At 35.9% G+C, this 25837-nt stretch overlaps 2 protein-coding genes across 2 annotated transcripts; one reads left to right on the top strand and one right to left on the bottom strand.

The window, feature by feature from the left end:
• The first annotated feature begins 3982 nt into the window (after positions 1–3982).
• LOC100889280 (sulfotransferase 1C2-like) lies at positions 3983–11273 on the top strand. The gene is made up of 7 exons (XM_011662742.2): positions 3983–4152; positions 5831–5958; positions 6500–6616; positions 7828–7954; positions 8480–8574; positions 9718–9798; positions 11268–11273. The coding sequence occupies exons 1-7, from the start codon at positions 3987–3989 to the stop codon at positions 11271–11273; spliced, it is 720 nt and encodes a 239-aa protein (XP_011661044.2). The 5' UTR covers positions 3983–3986.
• Positions 11274–12219: 946 nt separating this feature from the next.
• LOC115929748 (calpain small subunit 1-like) lies at positions 12220–21440 on the bottom strand. Its single transcript, XM_030999697.1, has 10 exons — positions 21412–21440; positions 20632–20668; positions 20006–20077; positions 18631–18688; positions 17496–17554; positions 16985–17053; positions 16604–16682; positions 14039–14155; positions 13321–13373; positions 12220–12985 (listed from the first exon to the last, which is right to left on the bottom strand). Exons 2-10 carry the CDS (start codon positions 20644–20646, stop codon positions 12959–12961), a joined length of 549 nt encoding a protein of 182 aa, XP_030855557.1. The 5' UTR covers positions 20647–20668; positions 21412–21440; the 3' UTR covers positions 12220–12958.
• Between the last annotated feature and the right edge of the window lie 4397 nt (positions 21441–25837).

The raw sequence follows: 25837 nt of genomic DNA, 5'->3' as shown, positions 1-25837 counted from the left end.
CTATCTCTGCCGATGTGAACAGCCTCGTGGAGATCAAATTTAAATAGGACAGATTCTGGACTAAGCTACAGGGTGCGCTAGGAAGGGGACCCGGGGCCCTAAATCCGTGGGGTGCATGAAGAGGGCAAAACAGAACGATACTGCTTTCAAACTGGCTTCTATATCGGAGTCACACCGATGAAAATACCGATTGAATTTTCCTTATGTAAACAAAGGTGAAACCGCCGTTTTCTCCCTGTCGCTTTCTAACTGCCGGTGAAATCCACTCGCTGTGGCGAGCCCTTGCCGGAAGTGAAGAATTATTGCGTAATTATTAAGCCCGCATTCCATATAACATGCAGCATGTTCAACCATAAGTCAACAAACAGAGCTGGTTAAGATAAAGCGCGCGTATACTACGACCTTTGACCATTTTAATTGCTGTTTTAATCGCCTTTTTCTCCCGAACGCTTTCTAACTGGCCGTTTCATCGGTGTCACACCGATATAATGAGAATTTCTCCTGCTCTTGAGCAGACGAATTTAATCGCCTATTTCTCTTCTTTTCATCGGCTTTTTAATCGCCTTTTTCTCCTCTGTTGCTTTCTTACTGGCCGTTTCATTGGATGCGTCCGGATGCATCCGATGAAAATCAGTGCAGTTAGAAAAGGGAGAGAGAGAGAGAGAGTTAGGGGGTGGGGTGGCGGCGCTCTTATTTGACACTCAATAATAATTCCATAATTGTTGAGTCCAGACTATAAGCGAGAATAATATCACTAGAGATTTAATAAATCAGGAGGTAACTTTACAGTAATTGTGCATATAACAAATTATATGTATTAGGGATAATTGCTATTTTAGATGTGCATCAATTTTTGCTTTGAGTGGGGATTGTTTTTCATGGTGGATATTTAAAAAAAAATGTTTCGGGCAGGATTTATTGCTTGCAACTTGTTTTGTGTAAAAACATTTGTTTTGTCACAAGTGGGCTCAATTACACATGCTGTCGTTTACTCATTATCATGATCCTATCTGTTTGGATTGAAATAAATACATTTTAAATTTGGTTTGAATTTGAGTTTTAATTTGAATTTGAATTTGTTCAGCATTTAAAGTACATGTAATGTCAAGTTTTATAACGATTATATTTCACTTTCATTTGTTCTACTTAGTGCATTAATAAATATCTTAAAGTGACTTGGTAACATTGATGAAGGTTGATTAAAAGTTCTGTAAATTTTGTATGAAAAGTTACTTATTATCTTCCTTTTAATGTACTAACCCTCTAACATGCAAGAAATCCTGAAAAAATTCTCAAACCACAAAGATATCAATTGTTTTCTAAGAAGGTGACACTGGTCAACACCCTTTAACAGTGATCAATAGTAAATTATCCCAACCATTTTTGAATTTTCCCCACCGTTTTTCCATGAGAAAAAGACATAAAACAGGCAATACAAAAATCTGGAATGGTATGTAGAGCCAATTTATTGCTTTGTGGCGATTTGCATTCACCTAAAATGTAATTAAATTGTAATAATATAGTCGGGAGAATTAAGGAATCGATCAGATCAGTTTTTCCCAATTTGTATCATTGATAATGGTCCGTTTCCACTGAAATTTTCAGATTATCTTTAATTGTACATCGAGCATTGAAGTCACTACCTAGCTTAGCACCACTTTCTCTCATCTTAACAATGTTACAAAGTCCCTTAAATGGAAAAGTTTGTGCATTTAAAGTTACTTTCACATTCTAATGTTTATCACTATCAAAGTAAATTTGTACACTTAAAGCTCTATCAGTAGACATTGTTTGCGGAACGTCCTGCCGAAAAGGTTGTTGACATGTGTTTTTATAAACGGCCTTTTATCTTATCTCCTAAAATGCCTCTGTATGTGTAAGTTGTGTGTACCATTGTAAATGGTTTGGATGATTCGTACTTTAATGACGGAGGTAGTATATCATTACCAAGATTAAAAACATATTTAAGGAGGCTGTCAAGAAAGGGTAATTTTTTCTACACTGATAAGTTGGGTAAAAATATGTACCCAATATGAGCTTCAAAGGGGACATGTTATGTTTGTTGGGTAAAACATTGCCCTATATTGGGTAAATTTTACCCAAAAAGCCAGTTCACGGTTGTAGTCTGAGCATGAGCAGATTTAAAGGCCATTCACAGACCAAACTGTGAAATACACGGAGACAAAATACTAGATGACTGCTCATGGAAGTTATGTAATAATTATTCATTTATGCACAATCAGTGCTCTTCATGATACACGGTTGGAAGTGTTCTTTGAAAAGGAGAAACAAAGGCTATTTATGTATCCCCTCCATCGCTGTAGGAGTGATAATTTCAAAATGTACAAAGTGGGACCCCTTCATGTTTTGAAGATCTGTGGATATACGGGGTCATTTGGGACATGTGCTAACCTCGAACTGGTCTATTAAAGCGTATCTGCCATAGTTTACAGGAGGGATTAGACTGCCCTGCAAGGTCACTGGACAGGTGGTTATCTCATCAACTCAGCTCTCAGTTAACATAAGAAAAAGAGGATCATGGGGGACCAATGGTCACCGATTAGGCATGGTTTGTTATATAGAGGGCGCAAGTAGCTACAAGTAGTGTAGTGGACCTTTAAAGGCTCGACCGTTCACATATGACGCGGCAAAACCCGCGGCGTTTTTTTTTTGTATGCCGTAAAACGTACTACATTCATATTTCTGTATAATATAACACAAGGCGGTGTCATACACGATTTTATCGAGATAACTATAGATAATAGTTATCTCGGTGATTCGTAGCCTGTCTTTCACCTATGTAAGTGAATTATCTAGATAACAGTTATCTAGATAATTCAAGAAAGATCGGGAAAATTGTGTTATATTAAAATTTGTCAATTTAACACTGTAAAATATACAATATTATACAACACCTACGTGGATCCTTGTCATTTGATTGGAGGATTGTTGGTCACATGATATTCAATAGATGGTATATTGCACGGTCGTGCATTTTTGGTTATATGCGCCGTGCATTTTTGGTTATATGCAGACTGCGTACCTCTCAGTCGGGCGCGCGCGTATCCCTGCGTGTATCTGACGCGAAGGCAATCTCAATGTAATCGAGAAGGCTTGACTCCAACTTTAATTTATCTTTAATATAAGGAGTAAAGCATAATTTGTTAATTAACGTTCTATTAGATCTTCTTCGATGTTGTATAAAACAAATAATGAATGTTTTTCATTCGTTCAATAGTGCAAATATTTTCATTCGTTGAAAGATTAACGTTAATTCTATTCAACTCGGCTGACGCCTCGTTGAATAGAATGTTAATCTTTCAACTCATGAAAATATTTGCACTATTGAACTCATAACCATTCATTATTTGTATACAAATCGAATTAATGTTAATCAATACAAAATAACACTATCGCGTGAAAAAAGTTCATAACATATTTTGTGAAATATATATATCATGCACGCATTATGACAAGTTTTTGGGGATAAAAAGGGAAATTAATGGGATAAAAATATATAAAGCAGTTAAAAAAAATAGTGAGGCAATGACGTCACAAACGGATAACCAAATTGGCAATTTGTGTGGTGATTAGCTAAGTTCCATAGTTTTTCATATTTTTCAATTTTTTTATAACTTCCTTATTAGTTATTCGATTTCACTCAAACTTGTTTGATGGGTTTGTCTGCTTTGTCCGCATCTATTTAAAGCAAATTATTGTTGGAGTGGACCTAGTCTTTATTCTCCATCCAGGTGTAAATAGGTTCCTAATAATATGCTTGACCGCACGGTATAACCGGTGTAATGATGTCGAAACACCATGCGCATCACACTGTGCTCGATAGGAAAGCCATATATAATCCATTTTCATGATTACAAAATCCTTTACTGGAAAAAACCATCCACCCACTGATTCGATAGGTAATTTTTGTAATAGTTTTCCTTCTTCTCGATTCTTTATGTATTTATGCTGATATAGGCAGCAACATGAGTTCAGGTTTTTCATCTAAGGTTCCCGATTGCGTGGTCCAGACATGCTACGAGTACGAAGGCGTCATTATCCCTGTCTTCATGCCCTTGTCGGCGCTGAAGCGCGTCAGGAAATTCGAATGTCGACCCAATGACCTGTTTATTGTGACCTTTCCGAAGTCAGGTAGGTGTGCAGATTTATTGCGATCCTAAGAATTAAAGATTTTAATGTGGATATCATTTTCTCTAGAGATCATGCAAAAATGTAACTATAGGTTATTGAAACTTGGTGTGCAAATATGAATCATGCAAGTAAAAAACAATAATACAAACAGTAATATAACACATAAAGTCTCTCAAATTTTCAAAGGTTGTTAAAATTAGTTACATTAATAAATTACAGTAAATGAAGCATAATCATTGTAACCAGCATTATTAGTGCATAAGAAAATATCTCACTCCCATCAATGAAAAATAGTGCACGATACTTATAATGAAAAGGTGGTGGGTCAAACAACAAAAAGGGAGTGTGTTTCTGAAGAAAAAAAGATAAGTATTGCGGGTCACATAAAACAGAGACATTAGAACAGAATTGAAAAAATCCCATCTAGTCCCTTTACAAAGCCTAAGATCGACTCTAATTGGACTTGAATTATGACAGGCCGTTCATGCCTCTGGTTGTACTTACCATTCCTGGCATTGGTCTCTCAAAGAAACATGCACATCTTGGTCACAAATCTACTGATTTGAAATTTGTTTATAGTTTATCAATGAAGAAAAAAGAATTTCTTTGATATCTAAATCATAATTTCTTTGGTATTTTTCATCTAATGTTATATCTGGTTTAAGAGTTTTTAGGGGGTATAAACTACTTACCATTGTTTGAGCCCAAGTCATAAGTAGAACTTGATTAAATATTTTTTCTCAAATGAACTATCAAACAACGTAAATCCTGTAGATTTAAAGGAACAATTTGCACACCCTTGCGAGTTTAATGCCAGGATTGGTGAGAGCAGCCAGTGGCATAAACGGCCTACCATAGGTCAAGTCCAACTTAAAGGGCCGCTCCAATCAATACGGGCTTAACATTGAAAATAGAGACGTGTATAAGAGTTTTTGACGGACATTCCGAATATGAATGATTTTTCTTTGAAATCATCAATAATTCTGTAATCTAGCTTTAAATATATAACTCAGACTTTTCAGAAAAAGCCCAGTTTCGGAGCTGTATTACGCAATAGGATATAGCGTCACTGCAGGAGAAAACATAGCAGGTACGCGCAGCTCAACGCATCAAACATAATACAGATAACAATGGTGTCTGGATAATTCTCTCCTTGGTTATGAAAGAATTTCATTGTGAAAGAAAAGGAGAAATGACTGAAGAAAACAATGAGAGCGACGCAGTTGCAAGTGATTTCAATAGTCAATCGGACAGTGATCAGGACTTCAGGAAGTGTTTGAAGAAGTAAATTTCACTGCACTTTTCATACATAATAATGAAACCCTATCAGTTCGAGCCATAGCCAGGGCCAGAGCTCGACGATTTGCCGATTAATAAGCAGGCCTGAGAATTGCCCGGTTTAAAATATTTTAAAAAATCCTCGATTTTCCCCGTTCCCCACCCCCCCCGATTTTCCCTTATTTTCTCTATAATCCCCTATTTCCCCCTATTTTGTTTCCAATGTTCTTACTCAAGGGGGGGGGGGGGAATGGTGTCAGATGTTTTTTTTCCCCCGAATCCTCTTCATTTTGTGTTTACTCAAGGGGGCGTGGTTGAGGGGGCAAAAAATCCTTTAAAAATATTTTTGAGTGCTCACTATCACCCCCTGAATAAGACAATTTCTATTTTCACGTACAAGGCACAACGTGGGTGGAGCAGCTGAGTCTGTTAATTCAACATGGCGGTGATATGAGCAGACTGGAAGGCACCAATATCATGGAGGCAGTTCCATTCCTTGAGAGCGTGGAAGACGGCCGAAACCCATTGGTATGTACAATTAGGGGCGTCGCTAGACCTTTTTCAGTGTGGGGGAGGGGGGGGGGGGTAGAGGCCACCGATTATCGACAAAACAAGCCACCAATTGCCGACAAATATATTAATGCCAATCTAACCTATAAACTTTACTCTTTGTTATAATATAACGGAAGCATAATTATTACATTACGTCCTCATGAACAAATATTAAAAAACTGTCGCGTAGTCTACTACGAGGTTCTAACGAGCGAAGCCTAACTTTCTAACAAACAATCCATATAATGTGTAATGTTTTTCAATCCGCAATAAATACAAAAAATTAGAGAACGTGCGTCACCTTGTGAAATGGGTGTTAACCCATTCAGGTGGTTTAAGGTCACTTGATTTAGCATGTTAATTCAAAATTGCAAGAGTGATTATTACTGGCTGTTTTTCTCATTGACTATTTTCATATGACAATATTTGACTATTTCCGCACTGACTATATTATGTTGACTATTATCATATTTATTTAATTAATAATGTCTAATCTTATATTGTGACGTCATTTCAGACATCACCGCTGGTAATCGACAAGGCTGAAAAGATGGCGTCGCCAAGGATACTCAAATCTCACTGCCACTCGCCTTTTCTACCCCAGGATATCAGCACCGACGATCCGAAAGCTAAGGTAATTGTGTGGCTACTTTCGAATGACTTAGGCCCCTTCCACACCGGATCTGCGTGGCGTACCGAGTACGCCTAAAGTAGGCTGCGTATTCATGAAAATATTGCTTCGGTATAGTCCCTGCGTAGGTAATGCGTAGGCTTGCGGACGATGGCCTTTAGTTACGTACCCCGTGCGAAGCCGTTCCTACGGCATATGCAATTGGCGTGCTTACATGTTCGATTGCGTATAACAGGCGTAAGTTTGCGTACGTTTATGTAGGCCTGGCGTAAAGGGTAGGTTTGCTTACGGTTGCGTATGGTTGCTAACTGTATGCAGGTAGAATCTAGGACGCCTTTATACGCTTTTACTGCTTCGTCGGACTGGCGTAGGGTAGCGTAGGCATGGCGAACAGTAGCGTGGTGTTGCGCAGTGTTTCATAGACTTGCGTCAAAAATTCAACATTTGGGGGCTGGTGTGATCACCACTTCCTGGGTTTTTCACTGGATTATAATGATAATGTATGCAATTCGCATTCTGACTACTAAGATAAAATTATTCGTAAAAGGTGCATAATATAGAGATATCGACTGCTACGAGAGGACTTGCTGTTTTTATACGCTCAAGGGAAATTTGCCTCCGCTGCTATCTCCCCGAGGCGCACCTATGTGGGTGGCGCGCCGAGGGGAGATAGCAGCGAAGACAAATTTCCAAAGAGCCAGTATAGAAACAACCATTCCTCGAGTATTAAAGCAGTCGAAATCCCTTTTATATGCAGAATTAAAACAAAAATCTACCAAGAATTCTTACCTTATCCTTTTATCGGATAAAGATTGGTTAAGACATCGCGGAAAATCTGATAAACTGTCTGTTTATCACTCTCCGAAAAATGACTGAAATTTTCGATCAGTTGGGAATCGCAGACAAAAAGCACTGTATGATGTCTGCGCTCGCTCAAAGAACATTTAAACACGTAAACCAATGGTTATCGCAGCAAGATTTTATTATTTTGCCTATAACTGGATTTTTGCCGGGATTTTACACTTGGACTATTAAATGGTTTCTTTACGGGAATGGCTAAAATCATGACTGCAATTTCGACCATTCAGAGGGCTGGATTTCTTAAGTGAGGTATATACAAAAAATATAATCTAGTCACTTTACAGTTACATATGATTTACAATTTGGTAAAATTACAAAAATGGTCTATATTGCATTATTGCGTTGATTTGCAGGTGATTTACGTAGCCCGGAACCCAAAGGATACGGCTGTTTCCTACTATCATTTCTGTCATTACACTCCACAATTGCCGAGCTATGATTCTTGGGATATATTCTTTGAAGAGTTCTTAGCTAACAGGGGTAAGTCGTCATTTAGAATTTTATACCCAAGAAGGGACATTTTCTGAGAGATTTTCTGGGAGATAAAAAGCTAACTGGACCACTGTAATCCTTGAGTGTGTTCTCTCGATATAACTGATTGGGGTATACAGGTGGACCACTTTGCCGGGGTTTCCCCTACTCCTATACGAATAGTGCAGTGTGTTCTTAACGTGCACAGGTGGTGACTCCCCTCTACACGAGGTTCAAATCTAAGATTTTATCTGAGGGACTTACCCCTTTAATTCCCACTTCGAAAACAAAGGAGTCGATGCCAAAATCCAACAGCGCAGCTACGGAAGCAACGAACTCCGGGACCTTACTGTTAGCTGACTTGAGGTGGCGCTAGAGGGGATTTTGCGGTAATGATGCTAGTACAGCATGGCTTTAAAATATGGGTACACTGAAAACACATGCTTCAAACAAGATCATTTTGGCAATAATTTTTTTAATGACTTTTGAGATGATTTCCTAAAAGTCATTGCGATTGCATTATTTCTACCTCAGCTCCTCAAGGATCTTGGTTTGAAAACGTGTTGCCATGGTGGAGGAGAAGAAATCATCCAAACGTTCTCTTTCTCAAGTACGAAGATATGAAGAAGGTGAGTTGTATCGTTGTATCCCCTAAAATAAAATATTCTTTATTTACTTTAATCATTTAAAAAAGTGTAGGAAAATTTGTCGAACATTTTCCAAGCAAAACTGAAATAGAAGGACAGAAGTACATAATTTCAACTTTGTACCATAAATGATTCCGGAGATTTACAACAATGACAATTACAACCGGCCAATTCTTTTATGTTACCGCAAGGAAAAGGCACTATATCAAATATCTTTCGGATTGGATTGGATCTAAATACAAAAGACAATACCCTCTGTGATAAAAACTAATAATCATATTAAGATGTTCCTCTATAGCACATTATGATATAACGTCCTTATGCACTTCCAAAAATGTTTGGATATTATAACACTCGCTTTAGCCCTGGCAGCCGTTATCAGCACAGCGTTTCAAGAAATACCTCCCATCAGGTGCTCAGTAAACACCTTGGGCGGTATTCTGAACAAGAGATAACACAGGGATAAAATGATGTTCAGAATACCAACTTACAACAATATTAGCGCTGTGTTATCTCTGGAAGATACAACAAAAGATAACACAAAACTTACATGTTCAGAATACCACCCCAGGGTGAAGAGTGGCAAATGTGCATTAATTGTCTTGCTGGGCAAGTTACTCCTTCGGCGATAGGCCCCTTAAAATATGACTCCTAACAGATGACATATATCTTTAGGTAAACGTATTACATTCAGTTTTTCGTGGAATCATTATATTTTATATTGTCAACAACAAGAACAAGAACAACAACAATAATAATAATAATAATAATAATAATAATAATAATAATAATAATAATAATAATGATGATGATAATACTTATATGATGATGATGATGACGATAAGATGATGATGGTGATAATGCTCACTACTACTACTACTACTACTACTACTACTGGTACTAATAATAGTAATGATACTGATAATGATGATAATAATTACAATAACAACAATATACGTATTTTTATAGCTCTTTTTTAAATGATACAAAGCTCTTTTTGTAATAAAAACAATAACAATGTCTGTAACTTGAGAAATTATTAACAAAATACATCATAATTTCAATGGTGAAAACATTTTGATAATGTTAAATAACATCATTCTTAATTCTTCATACGACTTTTAGGACTTACCAGGAGCCGTACAACAGATAGCTGAATTCATGGGAAAGTCCCTTTCAGATGAAGTCATCGAGAAGTCATCGGGGGTAAGCGGACACTTTTTTTTTGGTCTCGAAATTTGAAAATTTGACATTTTTCTTCGTTGGGGGGGGGGGGGGTAAGGTCACCTTTTTTAGGTTAGCCGTGGGCATATATATATATATATATATATTTTTTAATAAAAAAAAAAAAAAAAAAAAAAAAAAAAATCCAAATGGGTTTTTGTAAAGTTTTTTTTAGGGGGGTTTACACACATAAAAATACAAAAGGGGGGTTTGAACCCCCAACCCCCCCCCCTGCGTACGCCCCTGAGCATCTGTAATAATGATGTAATATTGAAGCCCTAGACAAAATGCGCTTCAAAATGATCAAGAAGTGCCTCAAAAAAGTAAAACATCTTTGAGTGACCGGTTTTACCATACTCGTTTCCCCCCAATAGACTGTAGTGTTATGAAAACCATTAGGAAAACGCAAAATTTGATTTTGATTTTCAATCATAGATATCTTGATAATTAGACAGGCGATCGGCTTGTAAAAGTCATGGGGTTCCTGACTGACCTGAAGGTTTATAATTGTCATTGCAGCATGAGCTAAATCCAGGATTTTGTTTCAGAATCTGAAACAAAGTAATACCCAATCCCAAACTTAAAATATAAAGGTTTTTCTTTCTTCAACAAACTAATCTAAAACGACTGCTCTGATAGAGGTTGGCCACTTTCTATTCATGACATTGTATCCAATTTTATTGAAAGCACTGTAGACTGATGACCTCGAGAGGTTGTTAACGGCCTTGTGTACTGTGCGCGCGCACGCGCACACACACACACACGCATACCCTCCCTTTTTCGCTCATACAGAGGGGGCGAGAGAGATCTTTATATCTATCTATTTATATATATATCTCTCTTACACACACACACACACACACGCACACGCCCACACCCATACATACACACACGCGCAAGCACCATCCTACTCAACTAACGCACTGCTTTATTTTTCTTTATTTCCCGTTATTTTATTGAATTAGATTTTTTTTAAACATATTTGATAGAACAATTATTTTCTCAGCATGTTCAATAAAACGTGAAACGACCAATCTTTTTATTGTACTAGTATAAGGAAGGTGTGGTCTGGACACAAACAGAAATATTGTAAAATCCGATATTTAGAATCATGCGAATATATTAATACTAATAAAATAAAGAAACATAAAGAGGGAGGACAATGATATGTCTTTGGTGTGCACTATGCTAAAATTAACGTCATCTCACAAAATTATCAAATGTTAATATCATTCTCATTAGTTTATTACTCGGAATGTACAAAACTCAAATTCGTTAATGGTATGGACAATATCAGTCAAATTTCATAACAAATTCGAAGTAAGAGCAAAAGCATTATTAACGAAGAATTTATCATCATTGTGAAATATAGATATAAAATTAAGAATGATAAGGGCTTGTTCAATGATGATGCGTAAACAATGTAATTTATTTTCTCTAACTGTTCCTAGATGTAAATATGTAACTGAAAATAAACGATTCTGCAGAAATGTCATGCTCTACCTACACAACTGAGGTGTCTCTCATAAAGTTGTATGATATATTATTTCTTGTGAAATCATTAGCTTGAATTACAAAATATCAAAGGACATTTGCTTTCCAATCATATGACAATGCATGGACCAAATCGTCTAAACAAATGTGAACATCTGAATAGAATTAAAGAAACAAATACAAATAGAGAGTAGCTATTAAGGACAACGAAATGAAGAGAGAGGGTGGGTGTGAGAGGATGGGTGTCAGAGGGGGCGAGAGAGAGATAGAGAGAGTGAGAGAGAGAGAGAGAGAGGAAGATGAACACATATACATATATATATATATATATGGTATATATACTGGTATATATATATTTACATCATATAAAAGAACTATTTCATTGAAAAGGTATTTTCATTCTAGTTTATGAAATTAAATGCATTTCAAAGTAATTGAATTGTTAAAAGAATTAAGGGAAAAAGCATTTTCCCAGTACTATAGCCGAAATCACCTCCAAATCACTAGTTTCTATGTTTTAAAACTATTTCATTGAAAACGTATTTTCATTCAAGTTTATAAAATTAAATGCACTTCAAAGAAATTGAAATGATTTTAAAACTCTATCAATGTTTCCGATTATTTAGAAAATGTATAGGTCTACATAATTATATATTGGAAGAAAGGTGTAGTACAGGATAGTCATGTATGTATATAATTATATATATAATTATCGATATGATAATCAAATAGGCCTACATGATCAAAAGGCAACAATTTTCATGTAAAAAAAGAACATTACTGGGAAGATTTCATTGTGTAACAAAGATTACCAATAATTCCAAGTAATCACTTTAAAGAAATCAAAGTTTCCCTCTTATTTGGAATCCCTCTCAATATTACACTAAATAGAATGCTCGTTGTAGAAAATTGATCACCATAAAATGAAATTGAATGCCCCAAATATGCTCATCGTGAGCGCCGCGTTAATTTAAATGCACGAAGTAGGAAATAATTGTACGCACAGTCGTGAATTTTATTTCACCTAACATGAATTTGATTATTATAAATATTAGTATAAACTATTATTATTATCATCACTATTTTACAACAAAATGAATCGAAATATACCCACTGATTAATTTGTATGTGGATCTACTACCCACAAACCAGGGGTGCATGATTATCTAAAGCAGGGGCCACATTGAGAGTGACCGAGTCTCCAAAAGTATCCTGTAAAATTGCCCCAAAATGCATATAATTATACAAACTACTTAAACATGTTGGCATGTCGGCAAAACCTCTATTTAACAGACCTAATAATAACAATAACAATAATAATACAAATATTTGTAAAGCGCAACATATCCATCTCTAGAGATGCTCAAGACGCATAGAAATGATTTAAATTTATATCAGGAATTCAACATAATATTAAATGTTAACTTACGTGTAAGTTCAGCATGGCATCTTAATAGAATTTTAACCTAATTAAATTATGATCAGCTATACTAATTAATATTTCTTATATTCATTATATATTTTTCAAACCTGTAGGCCTAAAAATGCATAATAAAACTGTATAATGAAAGACGATTTTATGTTAAAAACATTGAATTGTTTAAACTTGACCGACTGCTTCTCACGAACCTCGATGCCACCGAGATAATTAGGAGTAGAAGTATACCATCAGTAGCTGAAAAAAAAATCAGATCAAGGAAAATGATTGCGGGATTAAAACCTACGAATATCACATTAGTATCTATGGAAGTTTTACCAAAATATGATTGAATGATATTATTTTCATGAATACTAAGTTGGTAAGTTTTGATGATTAAACTTTACAGAATTTCATATTCCACCTTTTTTGCAAATACCATTAATACGTATCAATGTTTCAGTTACTTCACATTTATTATCCACTTCCATTTGATTATTTTTAATGCCATAAACACGCTGTGTTCCTCCCCCTAAATCCGCCACTATACGTATCTGAATACAAACACACATCAAAAACATGATCATACATACCTCTTCCAAATTGAATCTGGCCTTGTCACCGCGGCTCTTTGATTCGAAGGTAGCTGTAAAACAAACCAGAAAGAAAAGAATTTCGTCACAAATATTCAATTCATTCATTTTAATGTCACACACTCAAAGTTAAAAAAAGGCATCCAAAAATTACAGTGGGAGATATAAATATTTAAAAAAATTTAACGAAATTACTTCCAAGAGCTTGCATGATGCATGACAAGCATTACCAACCAAATTTGAATCATCACGATGGTTCCCAACAAAGCTTAAGAGAGGAGCTGGACAGGGAGCTGGGGAATTTTTTCGAAAAGACTAAGATCGACTTTAAGTTGGACTTAACTATGGTAGGCTGTTCATGCCACAGCTTGCTCTCACCATTTACTGGCATTGGTCTCTCAAGGGACGTACAAATCATGGTCACAAATCTACAGAATTAATACCATTTTTTTTTTTATTATTAAAGGAAAAAATATTATCTAAAGATCATAATGGTGAGAGTAAACAGTGGCATGAATGGCCCGCCATGGTTAATCCAACTTAAAGTCGATCTTAGTCTTTGTGACCCCCGTCCCAGATCGTACATTACTCCTCGAAACTTTGCAAGAAATCCTGGATTTATGCATAACATTCAGATTCTTTTATACTACTTAACTTCGTATTAAATTCAACTCACTGAATATAAATCCCTCGGAATAAACTTCTGAAGTCAACTTACTGTACATAAACTTGACTCTGATAGCGACATGTATGAAGCTGGCAAATGACAAGTTACCCTCCTTATTTCCATACAGCAGACCAAGGGCTCGAAATGTGTCATTCTTCAGCTTAAAGCCTACAAGAAAAGAAGACAGGGGAACAAAATAATCACAAAAGCAAAATAAAAACACGCAAAAAAAATACAAAGCTAGAAAGCATACGTACATGTATTAACAAATAAAATAGTAACATAATTTGAATCATTTTACTGTTGAAAAGTTACGGTATGAAAGTTTGTATTTCAGTCATATTGTCCGCTATTAGATAATGTTTATTCCTTTGTGGAAGAAAATGGATGAAGGAATAAAACATGAGAAGGACCACGCTTCTAGTGCCCTCGAAGTTGAAGCAGATAGACAGAAGTATATATTGGCCATAGGTTTACATTTTCACTCGATATTATGGATTTAAATACTCTATCATAATCCTAGTCACAAACAGAATAATTTAGTTTTCGCCTAAAATGGTGGATCTAAATTTGCATAAAGTATGCCATTTTCATTGGATTGTTTGAAAGTGTCACTATTTTAGGAAATGCGCTGTTTTACAGAAGGCTTTTATTTTCACATCGAGGTTGTATTCCGAAAGAATGGAAAAAAGCAAGAGTTACCCCTTTATATAAAAACGGGAGTAAACAAGAGATTTTTAACTATAGACCTATATCGGTTCTTCCGCATATAATGAAAATTCTAGAAAAGGCTGTACATTCTCAACTATACAAGTATTTTATTGACAATGAACTATTGAGTTCACTCCAATCTGGCTTTCGCCCACTGCACTCAACAAATAGCGTTTTAATTGATGTAAATGAATACTTGTTACGTAACATAGAAGAAGGCTTGGTGACCGGAGTTGTTTTCATTGATCTGAAAAGTGCATTCGATTCTGTTTCTCATGAACTACTTTTATCTAAATTATCAACGTATGGTGTAAAAGAAACAGAGGCTATTTGGTTTTCTAATTATTTACATGACCGTGAACAATGTGTTAAGGTGAACGATAGTCTTTCCAATTTTAGACCTATATCGAAAGGTGTCCCGCAAGGGAGTATGATATCGCCTCTATTGTTCTCTATATTCATTAATGATGCATGTAATATTAAATTTGGTAATTCTTTTAAACTATGTGTGTACGCTGACGATACCGCTATATTTTGTCGAGGGAAATCATGTTCTCTTGTCCAGAAAGAGTTACAGCTAGCACTGAATAAAATCCTTGCATGGATTGATGATAATCGGTTAACCCTTAATGTAAAGAAAACAAAATGCATGTTAATTGGAACTCAATCTAAAGTGAAAAATAAGAAACTAGAAATGTATGTAAACACCAACAAACTCGAACAGGTTAATGAATTTAAATATCTTGGTTTGATAATTGACTCTTGCTTACGGTGGAACTGCCACATTAATACATTATGTAATAAGTTATCAAGAACTATTGGTTATATCAGACGTATTCAATATCTTTTACCGAAACGTATTTTGTTAATGATTTATAATAGTTTGTTTTTACCGCACATCGATTATTGCAATATTATCTGGGGACAAAGTGCAATGTGTCATATTTCAAGAATTCAAAAACTACAAAACCGTTTTGCAAGACTCATACTTAAAGCTGATTTTTTTACCCCTCACATCACTATGTTGACTGAACTTTCCTGGCAATCAGTACGTCAAAGAATTAATTACCAAATTTGTTTAAATATGTACAAAATTCAAAATAATCTCACGCCTTTATATCTCAAGCCAATAGTTATCCCGAGAAAGATTTCTATTTATACCAGGCATTCTGCACAATCTCCACTCTTCATTAAAACTCCCCGAACAGATTATTTCAAAAGATCCCTTCACTACCAAGGGTCACTCATGTGGAATAACCTCTCTCCTAATGTACGTGTTAGTGTGTCCCTATTGTCCTTTAAGAGGCAATGCAAGCTTCTCAGTATCCAAAACGCCCTCTGACAAACACTTTTTTTTCCTTCTTCTTCTTCTTCTTTCATTTGCAATATTTATTCTTAAACTTTTTTTTTTTTTTTTTTAAATATTTCATATATTGTATTCGTAGTTCTTGTTGTAATTTTAGTTACTTTGTATATCGGTTTTATTTGTATGTATACCATATTAATGTGCAATGTTTTACATGTTTTTAATTGTATAGACAGGGCCCCTTGGAAGAGCAATACTCGTTATTGAAAGGGCCACCCTGTATAAAGAAGACTTGAATAAATAAATAAATAAAATAAATAAATAAATTTATCGTGAAAAAGATATACCGAAGGTTTCATGATTATTGAACTGTTTCCAGTTTAAGATTAATCAACATATACCCGTGTTAAGAGTTGTCATGGAGCTAATCAAGACTGGTAATAGGTAATTCGCCAAAGCCACTGTGTTGCACAAATCAATCCTTCAATAATATTGGTGCCTATAGTTTTGTGCAAAATTGCACATGTGGCAACCGAGCTCCGTGCAGCTCGGAGAGACAAAGAAAGCAACCAAAGTGTTAACAGTAACAATGTTCCTACCAAGTGAGGTTAAAGACGCCCTCATCTCGTTGGTACTGATCATTCCAGAGTTATCAGTGTCTGCCTTCTTGAATAATTCCTGCAAAAAGTATCAATCAAAGTCTAACATGAAGAAAAACTTTATATTTACTCCTATACCTCACAAGACAATGATGTTTTAAGGGCACTTCTAGAATTCTAAGATTAAAATGTCACAAATAATTATTTTCAATAAGAAAAAGGGGTACATGCATAGGATTAGTATTGAATATAACCCAATAATTTCATCTATGCTCATGTAAATTATTATGTTCAACCCTTTTTCTTCTTTAAGAGTCCTATAGTCATTATTGCCAATCATGAAGGTTACTACGAAAAGAATTGTCTATATTAATATTATACCTTCCATTCACAAATGTGGTCCCACAGCTCTCTGAACTCATCGAAGCTAAGCTTGCCAGTACGATCCTCCTGTGTGAAAACGTTCAGGAAAATAATAAAAAATTCTTCTCCTTGAAATTGTTGTTTGCCAATTCGCTCCTTTATTGTACTAAAAGCGATAATAAAATATTAGGTTTTGCTAAAAGGGAAGAACGTTATTCCTATTTACTGGGACGTCGCTGGAGGGTAGGGGGGGGGGGAGGGGGTGAGGGTAGTGACTTTGGGAGCTGGCGTGTGGGGAGCACCCTCCCCCAATTTCACTATTGGCAGTTTTTAATTTGTTGTCGGCAGATAAGTAATATTCAAACTATGACGGCAAGTAAAAATAATGTTGTTGTTTGTTTGTGTTTGTGTTTTTTCCCGTTTTTTTTTCTTCCATAATTATATTCTTTTCGACAAATTTGGTCCGAACCCCCTCCCCTATCAATAGAGCCAATGACGCCCCTTCTTGTTTCAGTTTGAGAAAGGATACATCGCTGAGAGCCACCATACTTTTGCAAGAGTCCTCACTAAAACGATCACGGCGTAAATCTGAGGAATAATAGGAAAACAAATAATAACTGAATTAATGACAAATTATAATAGTGATATAGGATTCTTCAAGCCGTGACGCTCCTGGCGCTTCAACATTATTTTCACGGCCAATAGCTTGCGGCCAAATAATATTTTGTAACGCTCTGGCATATCGGTTAGCCTCTGAGGAGAGTCTGTGGCAAAAGTGGATGAATGTCCTGCCAAAGGACATTAGTGCCGGACTGGTATTCGAAACCTCAATCCTTGGATTGAGAGTCAAGTAAATGAACTATTATACCATTATGACACCTCAACATACAGTGACACCTCCAATGCTATCTATACGAAAATGATGGAAATGATGACACTCACGAAGGCCGTCACACACATCTTATAAATACCGAATCAAAAGGGACAAGAACAGATGAATGTGATATTATGGAACAAAAGGAGCGGACCCCTCAAATGTATATTGATAACGTTCATTATATTAGTTCTTGTCGTCTAACATGCATAGACAAAGTTTGTACCAATGTACCATATTATCTGCTGGAGCAAGTGTTATGTTAATAATGATGTCATTATTATGCGCTGCAAAAAGACAGCACAAGAAACCAGAATTGTATTATCTTACAACGAACCCACTAATGTACTCATTTTATTCCAATCAATGGGTTCAATCCTCCTCCCCTCCCCTTCTTTAGTGTATCGACGCTTAATGATGGACTGGTTGCTAATAGACAAAAAAATTATCATGATACAATAACATAATTAATGTGGAATAATCGTCGACATAAAGAGACTCATCATTCTGACGGTCTAATTTACTAGGTAAAATTATGCACCTGGACTGAACTGTGCCAGTTGTCGTCGGAGCGTTATTTTACTGACATATAGCACTGCGTCAGCGACTTGCGCTGACTTTGATAGGTCTTGTATAACATTACACCTTATACAAAAAAACATGCAAAATTGATATTGCAAAAAAAAGGTATAAAAATAATGACGTAATCGAAAAATGGCGCCTCCTGTACAACGAACATAAAAGACTGCAGTGTCAGGTTTTTGTCATTTATTGGTTGTAATTCACTAACCTTGACGAAGGGATGAATTTAGAATGTCCCGAAGTTCCCAAGCATCAACCTCCATGTCCTGAGGGAAAACACAATAAAATTGTATAATCAATTTATAATTGGGTATTTGTGGCTTTATGTTGATATACCATAGAATTAATTAGGTTTTGACATTGGTTATATACTTTATCAGTAAGTATCATGTACATCAATCGTCTCCACACACTATTTTGCATTCGATATAATTAAAGGCAAAGTTTTTAACATAAAATCTATATAGAGAACGATACAAAATCAATGTAATTAATAATTCGGAAATGTATACAGCCTATTGACCTTTACTTTTGATAACTTGCTTTAAAATTTTGTCATAAGAATGTTTAATGAAAGTTCTAATTAACACATGTCTTTAAAAACGACGTGTTATATAATTATTTAACGTATTATAATGTCAAACGGTGTGTTGTATTTTACGTATCAGTTCTTGTTTTCTTTTCTTTTAAAACCAAGTGTTGAGATTTTTATCGTCTTCTCACTTCATCACTCTCCTATGATAACGTAAAGAAAAAAATCATAACCGGATGGGCAGTTTGGTAAGAATTCACAGCAGAAAGAATAGTGTGGGAACGGTTTTCATTTTCTATCGCTACTTTTTGTCAAAAATAAATCATCAAACTTTTGAAATAGGCCACTACAAAATGTGGGAGCGGTTCCAAATTGTGATTTTTCGTTTGTTTTCATAAGCGTCCCCTATTATGCTTCACGGTGTGAAAGGCCTTGGAAAGGTCTGAAAATATTGCCTTGAGTGCAAAATCATTGTCAAGCAGGCCTTTGTTGGCTCATGTCAGGCAGGCCCTTGTTGTACATGTCAAGTGAGCATTGTGTTGCAGTATATGCTGAACTCGATAACCAAATTGTATTTTACTAAAAATATCATATCCATGCAGCAAGTGAGTCGTTCTTTCCTTCTTTACAAACAAGATCTTTACCAAAATGTGAAGACATCAATAATTCATCGAATTTACGTGTATGAAAGCACTCCTTCATAAAATTGATTTTTCATTTTTCAACTGTAAAATAATACAAATTCTGATCTGATCTTTGTTTCACTTTCCTTTGATCTTCTCCTCATCTCTCTCTCTCTCTCTCTCTCTATAGCATTATATTCCGGCTCCTCTCTCTCTCTCTCTCTCTCTCTCTCCTACTCTCCCCTCTGTTCTGTCTTCCTTTCTCTCCCTCCCCTCTCTCGTTGGCTAATTATTTAAAATTCACATTATATATATATATATATTATATATATATATATATAATATATATATATATATATATATTATATATATATATATATATATATATATATATTATATATATATAAATATATATATTTTTCTTTTACCTGTCCGGACAGTTCTTCGAAGGTTTTTCTGAACCGAATCATGTCAACATCTTCCTTTTCTTCTCCTCTCCGCTGTTGAATAAAATTTCCAAAATAACGTCATGTTATAAACTTGTTCATTCAATGTCATTGACTTTTAAAGTTAACACATAATTATTCTTCACATCGTTATATTCCAAGTTAGAGGTTTAATCGAACTCTTCCAAACCTTGATTTGCAAAATTATTCTAAATAAAAAAAAAAGTATCTACAATAATGATACAGTGTACATAATGACATTTATCTAATTCAGTTCTCGTTGAAATATCATTAAACTACATACAATAGTAGTAGTATAGTTGTTGTAGTCGTAGTAGTACATGTAGTTGTAGCAGTAGTAGAAGTAGTAGTAGTAACAATAAATATGATAATTATGAATATAACAATTACAATAAAAACACAACTATTATTACTACTTCGACTACTACAACTACTACTACTACTACTACTACAACTTCTTCTACTACTACTACTACTACTACTACTACTACTACTTATAGTACTATTTCTACTACTACTACTACTACTGCTAATAATAATGATAATAATCCTGTAATGATAACGCCAATAAAAAATTGATTTATTACCTGCCTGTGAGACATGGTGGATTTTCCGTTAATAGAACTAAAGAAAAGGAAAAATCAAAACCAAAAAATACCTCTCAGTATGTAAAATATATATCATTATTGAAATAATAAGCCAACGGATACAAACTAGCTTGCTGAATTTGGATTAAGGATGGGAACACGAGGCCAAGATGTGTGACGGTCGAGCATTGGCGTATATCGAGGGGGATGTTTTGGGTGTCCAAACACCCCCTTGGCAAACGGGGTGTTTCAGGTGTTCAAACACCCCCCTTGGAAAAAGGAGGTCTTTGAGAATTTTAAAGACACCCTTTATTTTATTTTTTTGCTCAAGGGGGGGGGGGGGGGTCGGATGTTGAGCTGAAAAAAAGGAGTGCCAGTCTCCCCCCTCCCTCCCGCTTATTTGCCGGCTGGCTGATTCACCGCTAAATATTTTCTCACGAATTGGGCAAAAAACACCTCCCCTTACAAAATCCTGGATACGAAATATTACTGACAGTGGAAGAGAAAACTATAATGGCAAAAGCAAGAGAACAAAAGATCAAGAGAAGAATAAAGTGCTGCCACAAATACTTCAAAAAATTAAAACAATGATTACCGCGTCCGAACCAAGACAGGAACAACTTCAGAATATAAGTGTTTGTTTACTTTTTAAAATGAAATGATAACGTCATACGAAACAAGACAAGGAACAACATCAGAATGTAGGTGTTTGCGAAGAATTAGAAATTACTCCATTTAGTAATGAAATCGACAAAGAATAATTAATTGTTTGTTACTCACTTTTCTTAAAGAATATGATTAGAAGTCACCCTTTTCCTGGCTAGATACAAAGCTCGAAATGAAATTTCGCTGTAGTTGGCCGGTGGGTATATAACTGGAACGTTCTGCACGCATCGAAGGTGTTGGTACAGAAAATGGGCGTGGTGGCGGAGCGGCGTCGGCAACACGTTTGCTTGCATGGGCGCTAGAATACGGGAGCTAAAGATTTCGGTCGAATTTGGTCTTTGGTAACAATAAATCAATTAAAATCAATTAAAATATACAGCTACGTGCAGTGACGTGCACGGTCCACCCATGGAGGGGGCATCGGAAAGATGAGGGGGGGGGGGGGGGGGGCGGCACCAGTCCTATATACTCAGAATATGACACTTTATTTATTTTTTTCATTCTCTCTTATCATCCCTGGTGATTATAATAATTTTGTTTCTCTTCATAAATAGGAAAATGCATAGATTGTTTTCCGATGAAGAGATAACATAACCATATTTGCCGGAAGGGAAGCACGGGGGGAGTGGCAAGGTGCCCCCATCATGTCAGTAAGACACCCGAAAATTGTGGGAAATGGATCTTTTTTCGAGAAAAATGCCCCCTTATAATGGGTAGGGGTTTCGAGGCTTGAGCGGCACACCCCGTCCAAACCAAATCTGAATACCCCCCCCCCCCTCCCCAGGGTCATCCTGCTCAAGCTGACTTAAGATCGGTTATTCTTGTACATTGTTGTATGTTGGAATCTTCGCGAATAAAAATCAATCAATCATCAGTAGGCCTACCTACTTTCTTTTACCTATACGACATAAGTTAAGCCCCCCCCCCCACCCACTCAGTGTTATTAAGGGTACGCGTATGCATGTTCCCTCCTTTGGGGGGGGGGGGGGGGTTAAGTTATTAGATCGTGATTGGTTGAAAGTTAGATACCAGTATTTGCAATGCATGTAATACGTACTGTCATTGGGCAGCCAGTCAATTCGACCTTTACATCCGTACATTGTAAGCCTAACATAACAGTCATTACAGGGAAATTTAACCACTTATTATTGTAAATTTAAAGATGGAAACTCGGGATGGACCACTGTGATTTTAATGCTAGTGACGAAAACAATTAAGAAAAAAAAAGTTGTTCATGATGGCATGTTACAAGTCTCCTGTTTAATGACTTTTTCTGTGAAAACATATCCATCATTGCACAATCAGGGCGTGGTCATTGCGTACTAAAGGGGCGGTCATAGGCGTACGTAACGCGTTGGCCCCGGCCCAAGAGGGTTATGCGCAATATTATGCAGTTTAATTGGATTAATATTAAGCGTAGCGTTAGCGCATTACTTTGTGACAACGCTTGCATAATTTAACGCGCTTTCATACTCGTACTCCGCGATTGCAACTTGCGTTTTGAGAACCCTCTGTCAACAATTTTCTACTTTTTCTGAACTATTAAAACCGTCTTTTCGAACAAGCCAGGTCAGTATCTTATCGATAAACAACACTGAATGAACAAGGCGAGTTTGAAGAAGATTGAAATAAAAATGTGGCATTTATCAAGCAAAGATATCAAGGCTTCAACTTCAAATTTTTCATTCTTTACCTTTATCAATCATGTCATGATCATGACCAAGTTTACAATACAAACACGCAGTGTAAACATGTAGATCTATTGCGTTTGCCATTTTCATGGAAACACGTGGGCTTAACTTTAGAATACCCCACCAATAAGGTTAATGTATACACGTCGAAGACCTAGGGTTAGGTTTAGAGTTAGGGATGATTGATTGATTATGTTTAGTGTTAGGTCCAGTTACTTATTTAAGAAATTTGAGTCTTCAATGTTGTTAGCTTCATTGGTGAAGCTTTGGGTACCCTACGAACGTAGACTGGTCAATTTTTGTGGTGGGCTATTCTAAAGTTGCTCCAAATCCAGTGCGTGTTTCGTAGTTAATAAATGGCCCCTCCTTGCCTCTTGAATATCCTTTTATAGTTTCATTTCATCTTTTCTCCCCCTTATACCCACCCGTCACTTCTCTAAAGATATATCAACGTTTCTATTTTCTTTCACTTCAAACAAAGCTAATTTGGCGCTGGATGTTTTGCGTTGGACGTATTCGTTCCCCACACCCCTTATGTCGTGGGAAGACCTTCACCCTGTACTCGGGTCAGCTTCTCCTGTTGCCTTCAAACCATCAATGGTCAACTCCCTGTATGTAAGAAATGTAGCATCTTACTCTTATGAGTTGGCATTTCAAGTTTTAAAAATTATATTTAACAACATGAAATGCCAACACAAATACTGAACCAAAATACAAAACAATTATTATCAAAACGAAACACCAGACAAAACTAGGAGTTTCAACAAATGTGCAATTTCATTATATTTCTTTGCTTTTCCTTTTTTGTTCTAACGCTTTTCTTCTTGTTTTTTTTATAATTATTACTATCATTTTAGTATTATTAATCATAATATTAATATTGTTATAAATATGATTATGATACATGATGTAGAACTCTATTATTATTATCATTATTTCTCTCATCGTTATGAAAGCTATCGTAAATACCAATACCATCATTAGTATTATTTTACAGTGATGAACACTCTTACTTCTTAGTGTCATTATCATCATTGTTACAATCAATTACCATATCTCATCACCATTACTTCTTAATCCCATGACTAAAAACAGAAGCTGTTTTGGTCTTACGGAGACCCGACCTTAATTGTCCCTATCATCTCAACACTCTCCATCAGAAAGCCAATTCACTGGCAAACTTCTCATTTACATTTGAACATGGTTTTTAAATTATCTATCAGAGACATTTGTCTTATCAAATGCAAATAACAAACAAAGTAAATCAAATAAAAATATAAAAAATACAAAAAAATGAATGAATGTTTACAAAAAATGAATAAAAATAAACCTAAAAAATGAATCAACAAAAATTCTGTTTGTGAAAAATATATTCAATCCATTATTATCATCATGGCAGAGCCTGGCATCAGAGCTTGGAGTTGGAGTTGGCAGAGACTTCAACGAACTCGTGGACGACATCAGTCATCAAGTCCACGTGTCACCAGGTAGCGCTTCAACGAGCGAGGAGAATAGAGCAGAAACATCTGGACTCTGCCATCACTGGGTGGGGCTGCATAGCCACTGAGCCTGAGCACTGCAGCTGCCCCTGTCACCTTCTACGTGTGGAACATTGATGATCTTAAGTCAAAGTAACTTCTTGGTCAATCCATCCAGGAGGTGGTGATGTCATCCTTGGCAGTGGGGTCATTGCCACCATCCACCTCTTCCGGCACAGAGTAACCGACAGGCCCATTGCCGTGAAAATCTTCAGACTCCCTCGACACCAAGGAGTTGAACAGGAAGGTTTGTTATTTGTCATAAGTGTATTGCTATTTTAATGTAATGGAGTAAAAACCATACTCAGGATCATCATTGCGTTCTGCTAAATTTTTGATGTCACTTATTTTGATTGTTTATTCATTTTTTTGGTTGAATAAATAAATGAATTTGATTGAATTGTAGTGAAAATCCACACGACAAAGAAGAAGAAAAAATACAATTACAAAAAAAAAATTCAAACCACTACTTTTAAGTGGATTAAACTTAGATTTTGGAGTGACTTCGATTCCAATTAAGGCAATATGATCCACAAAATGCATCTTTTAAGAGTGGATCTCATTTACATCACTAAAGAGAATAGAGAACGACTTTGCTAATGCAAATCTTGTAACAGAGTAGAAAGAAAATTACAGGAGAAAGGTATGTATATGGTTCTAAATTCCTAGTGTTACATTTGATTGCAAACTTCTGATGGTTTGGCTTAAGATGATCAGCACTTTTAATACTGCTTACGTAAATTATGTTTGGACTGTGTAATCTGTCATTTCAACAGGCCATGTACTAGGTAATTGAAAAGGCATCTGGGTGAATTTTTTTTAACCGTTCTTTCTGATCGTATTGCTGATAAAATTTGTAAATCAAGTAACTTACAAAGTCGGGACTTGTAATTAGAATTTACTTAATATTTGTTAATTCCTGCTGGAAAACACAACATGTAAACTTTGAATTGTTTCTTTTTATAACCAACAGGAGGTATATGTCCACATCGCTCCCGAATGTGCCCTAGACGACGCGGGTACCACCATCATGAGTGATGTCTTCCAACTTGGACGACTTCTTAAATTGATGGAAGGTACTGCCTACAATGCCGAGCTCAAATCCAGAGAAGTCAGAGTCCAAGAGTGAGAGTAGTGAGGAGGAGGAACAAGAGGTGCCTCCTTTTTTTAATGTCAAATGTCCGCAATTAGGAATTATTCAGCTAAAGTGTGCGACAATCACGACAGAGACTTAATGTTACAGGGCAGAGCGTGCTTCACAAGAAGAAAATATCCAACTACTATCCCCACGATGAGCTCTCGGATTAGTTT

The sequence above is a fragment of the Strongylocentrotus purpuratus genome, unplaced genomic scaffold (assembly GCF_000002235.5).
Source record: "Strongylocentrotus purpuratus isolate Spur 01 unplaced genomic scaffold, Spur_5.0 spur5_scaffold_5, whole genome shotgun sequence".
In the NCBI taxonomy this organism is placed as follows: domain Eukaryota; kingdom Metazoa; phylum Echinodermata; class Echinoidea; order Camarodonta; family Strongylocentrotidae; genus Strongylocentrotus; species Strongylocentrotus purpuratus.
This window is presented reverse-complemented; position numbering and strand designations above follow the sequence as displayed.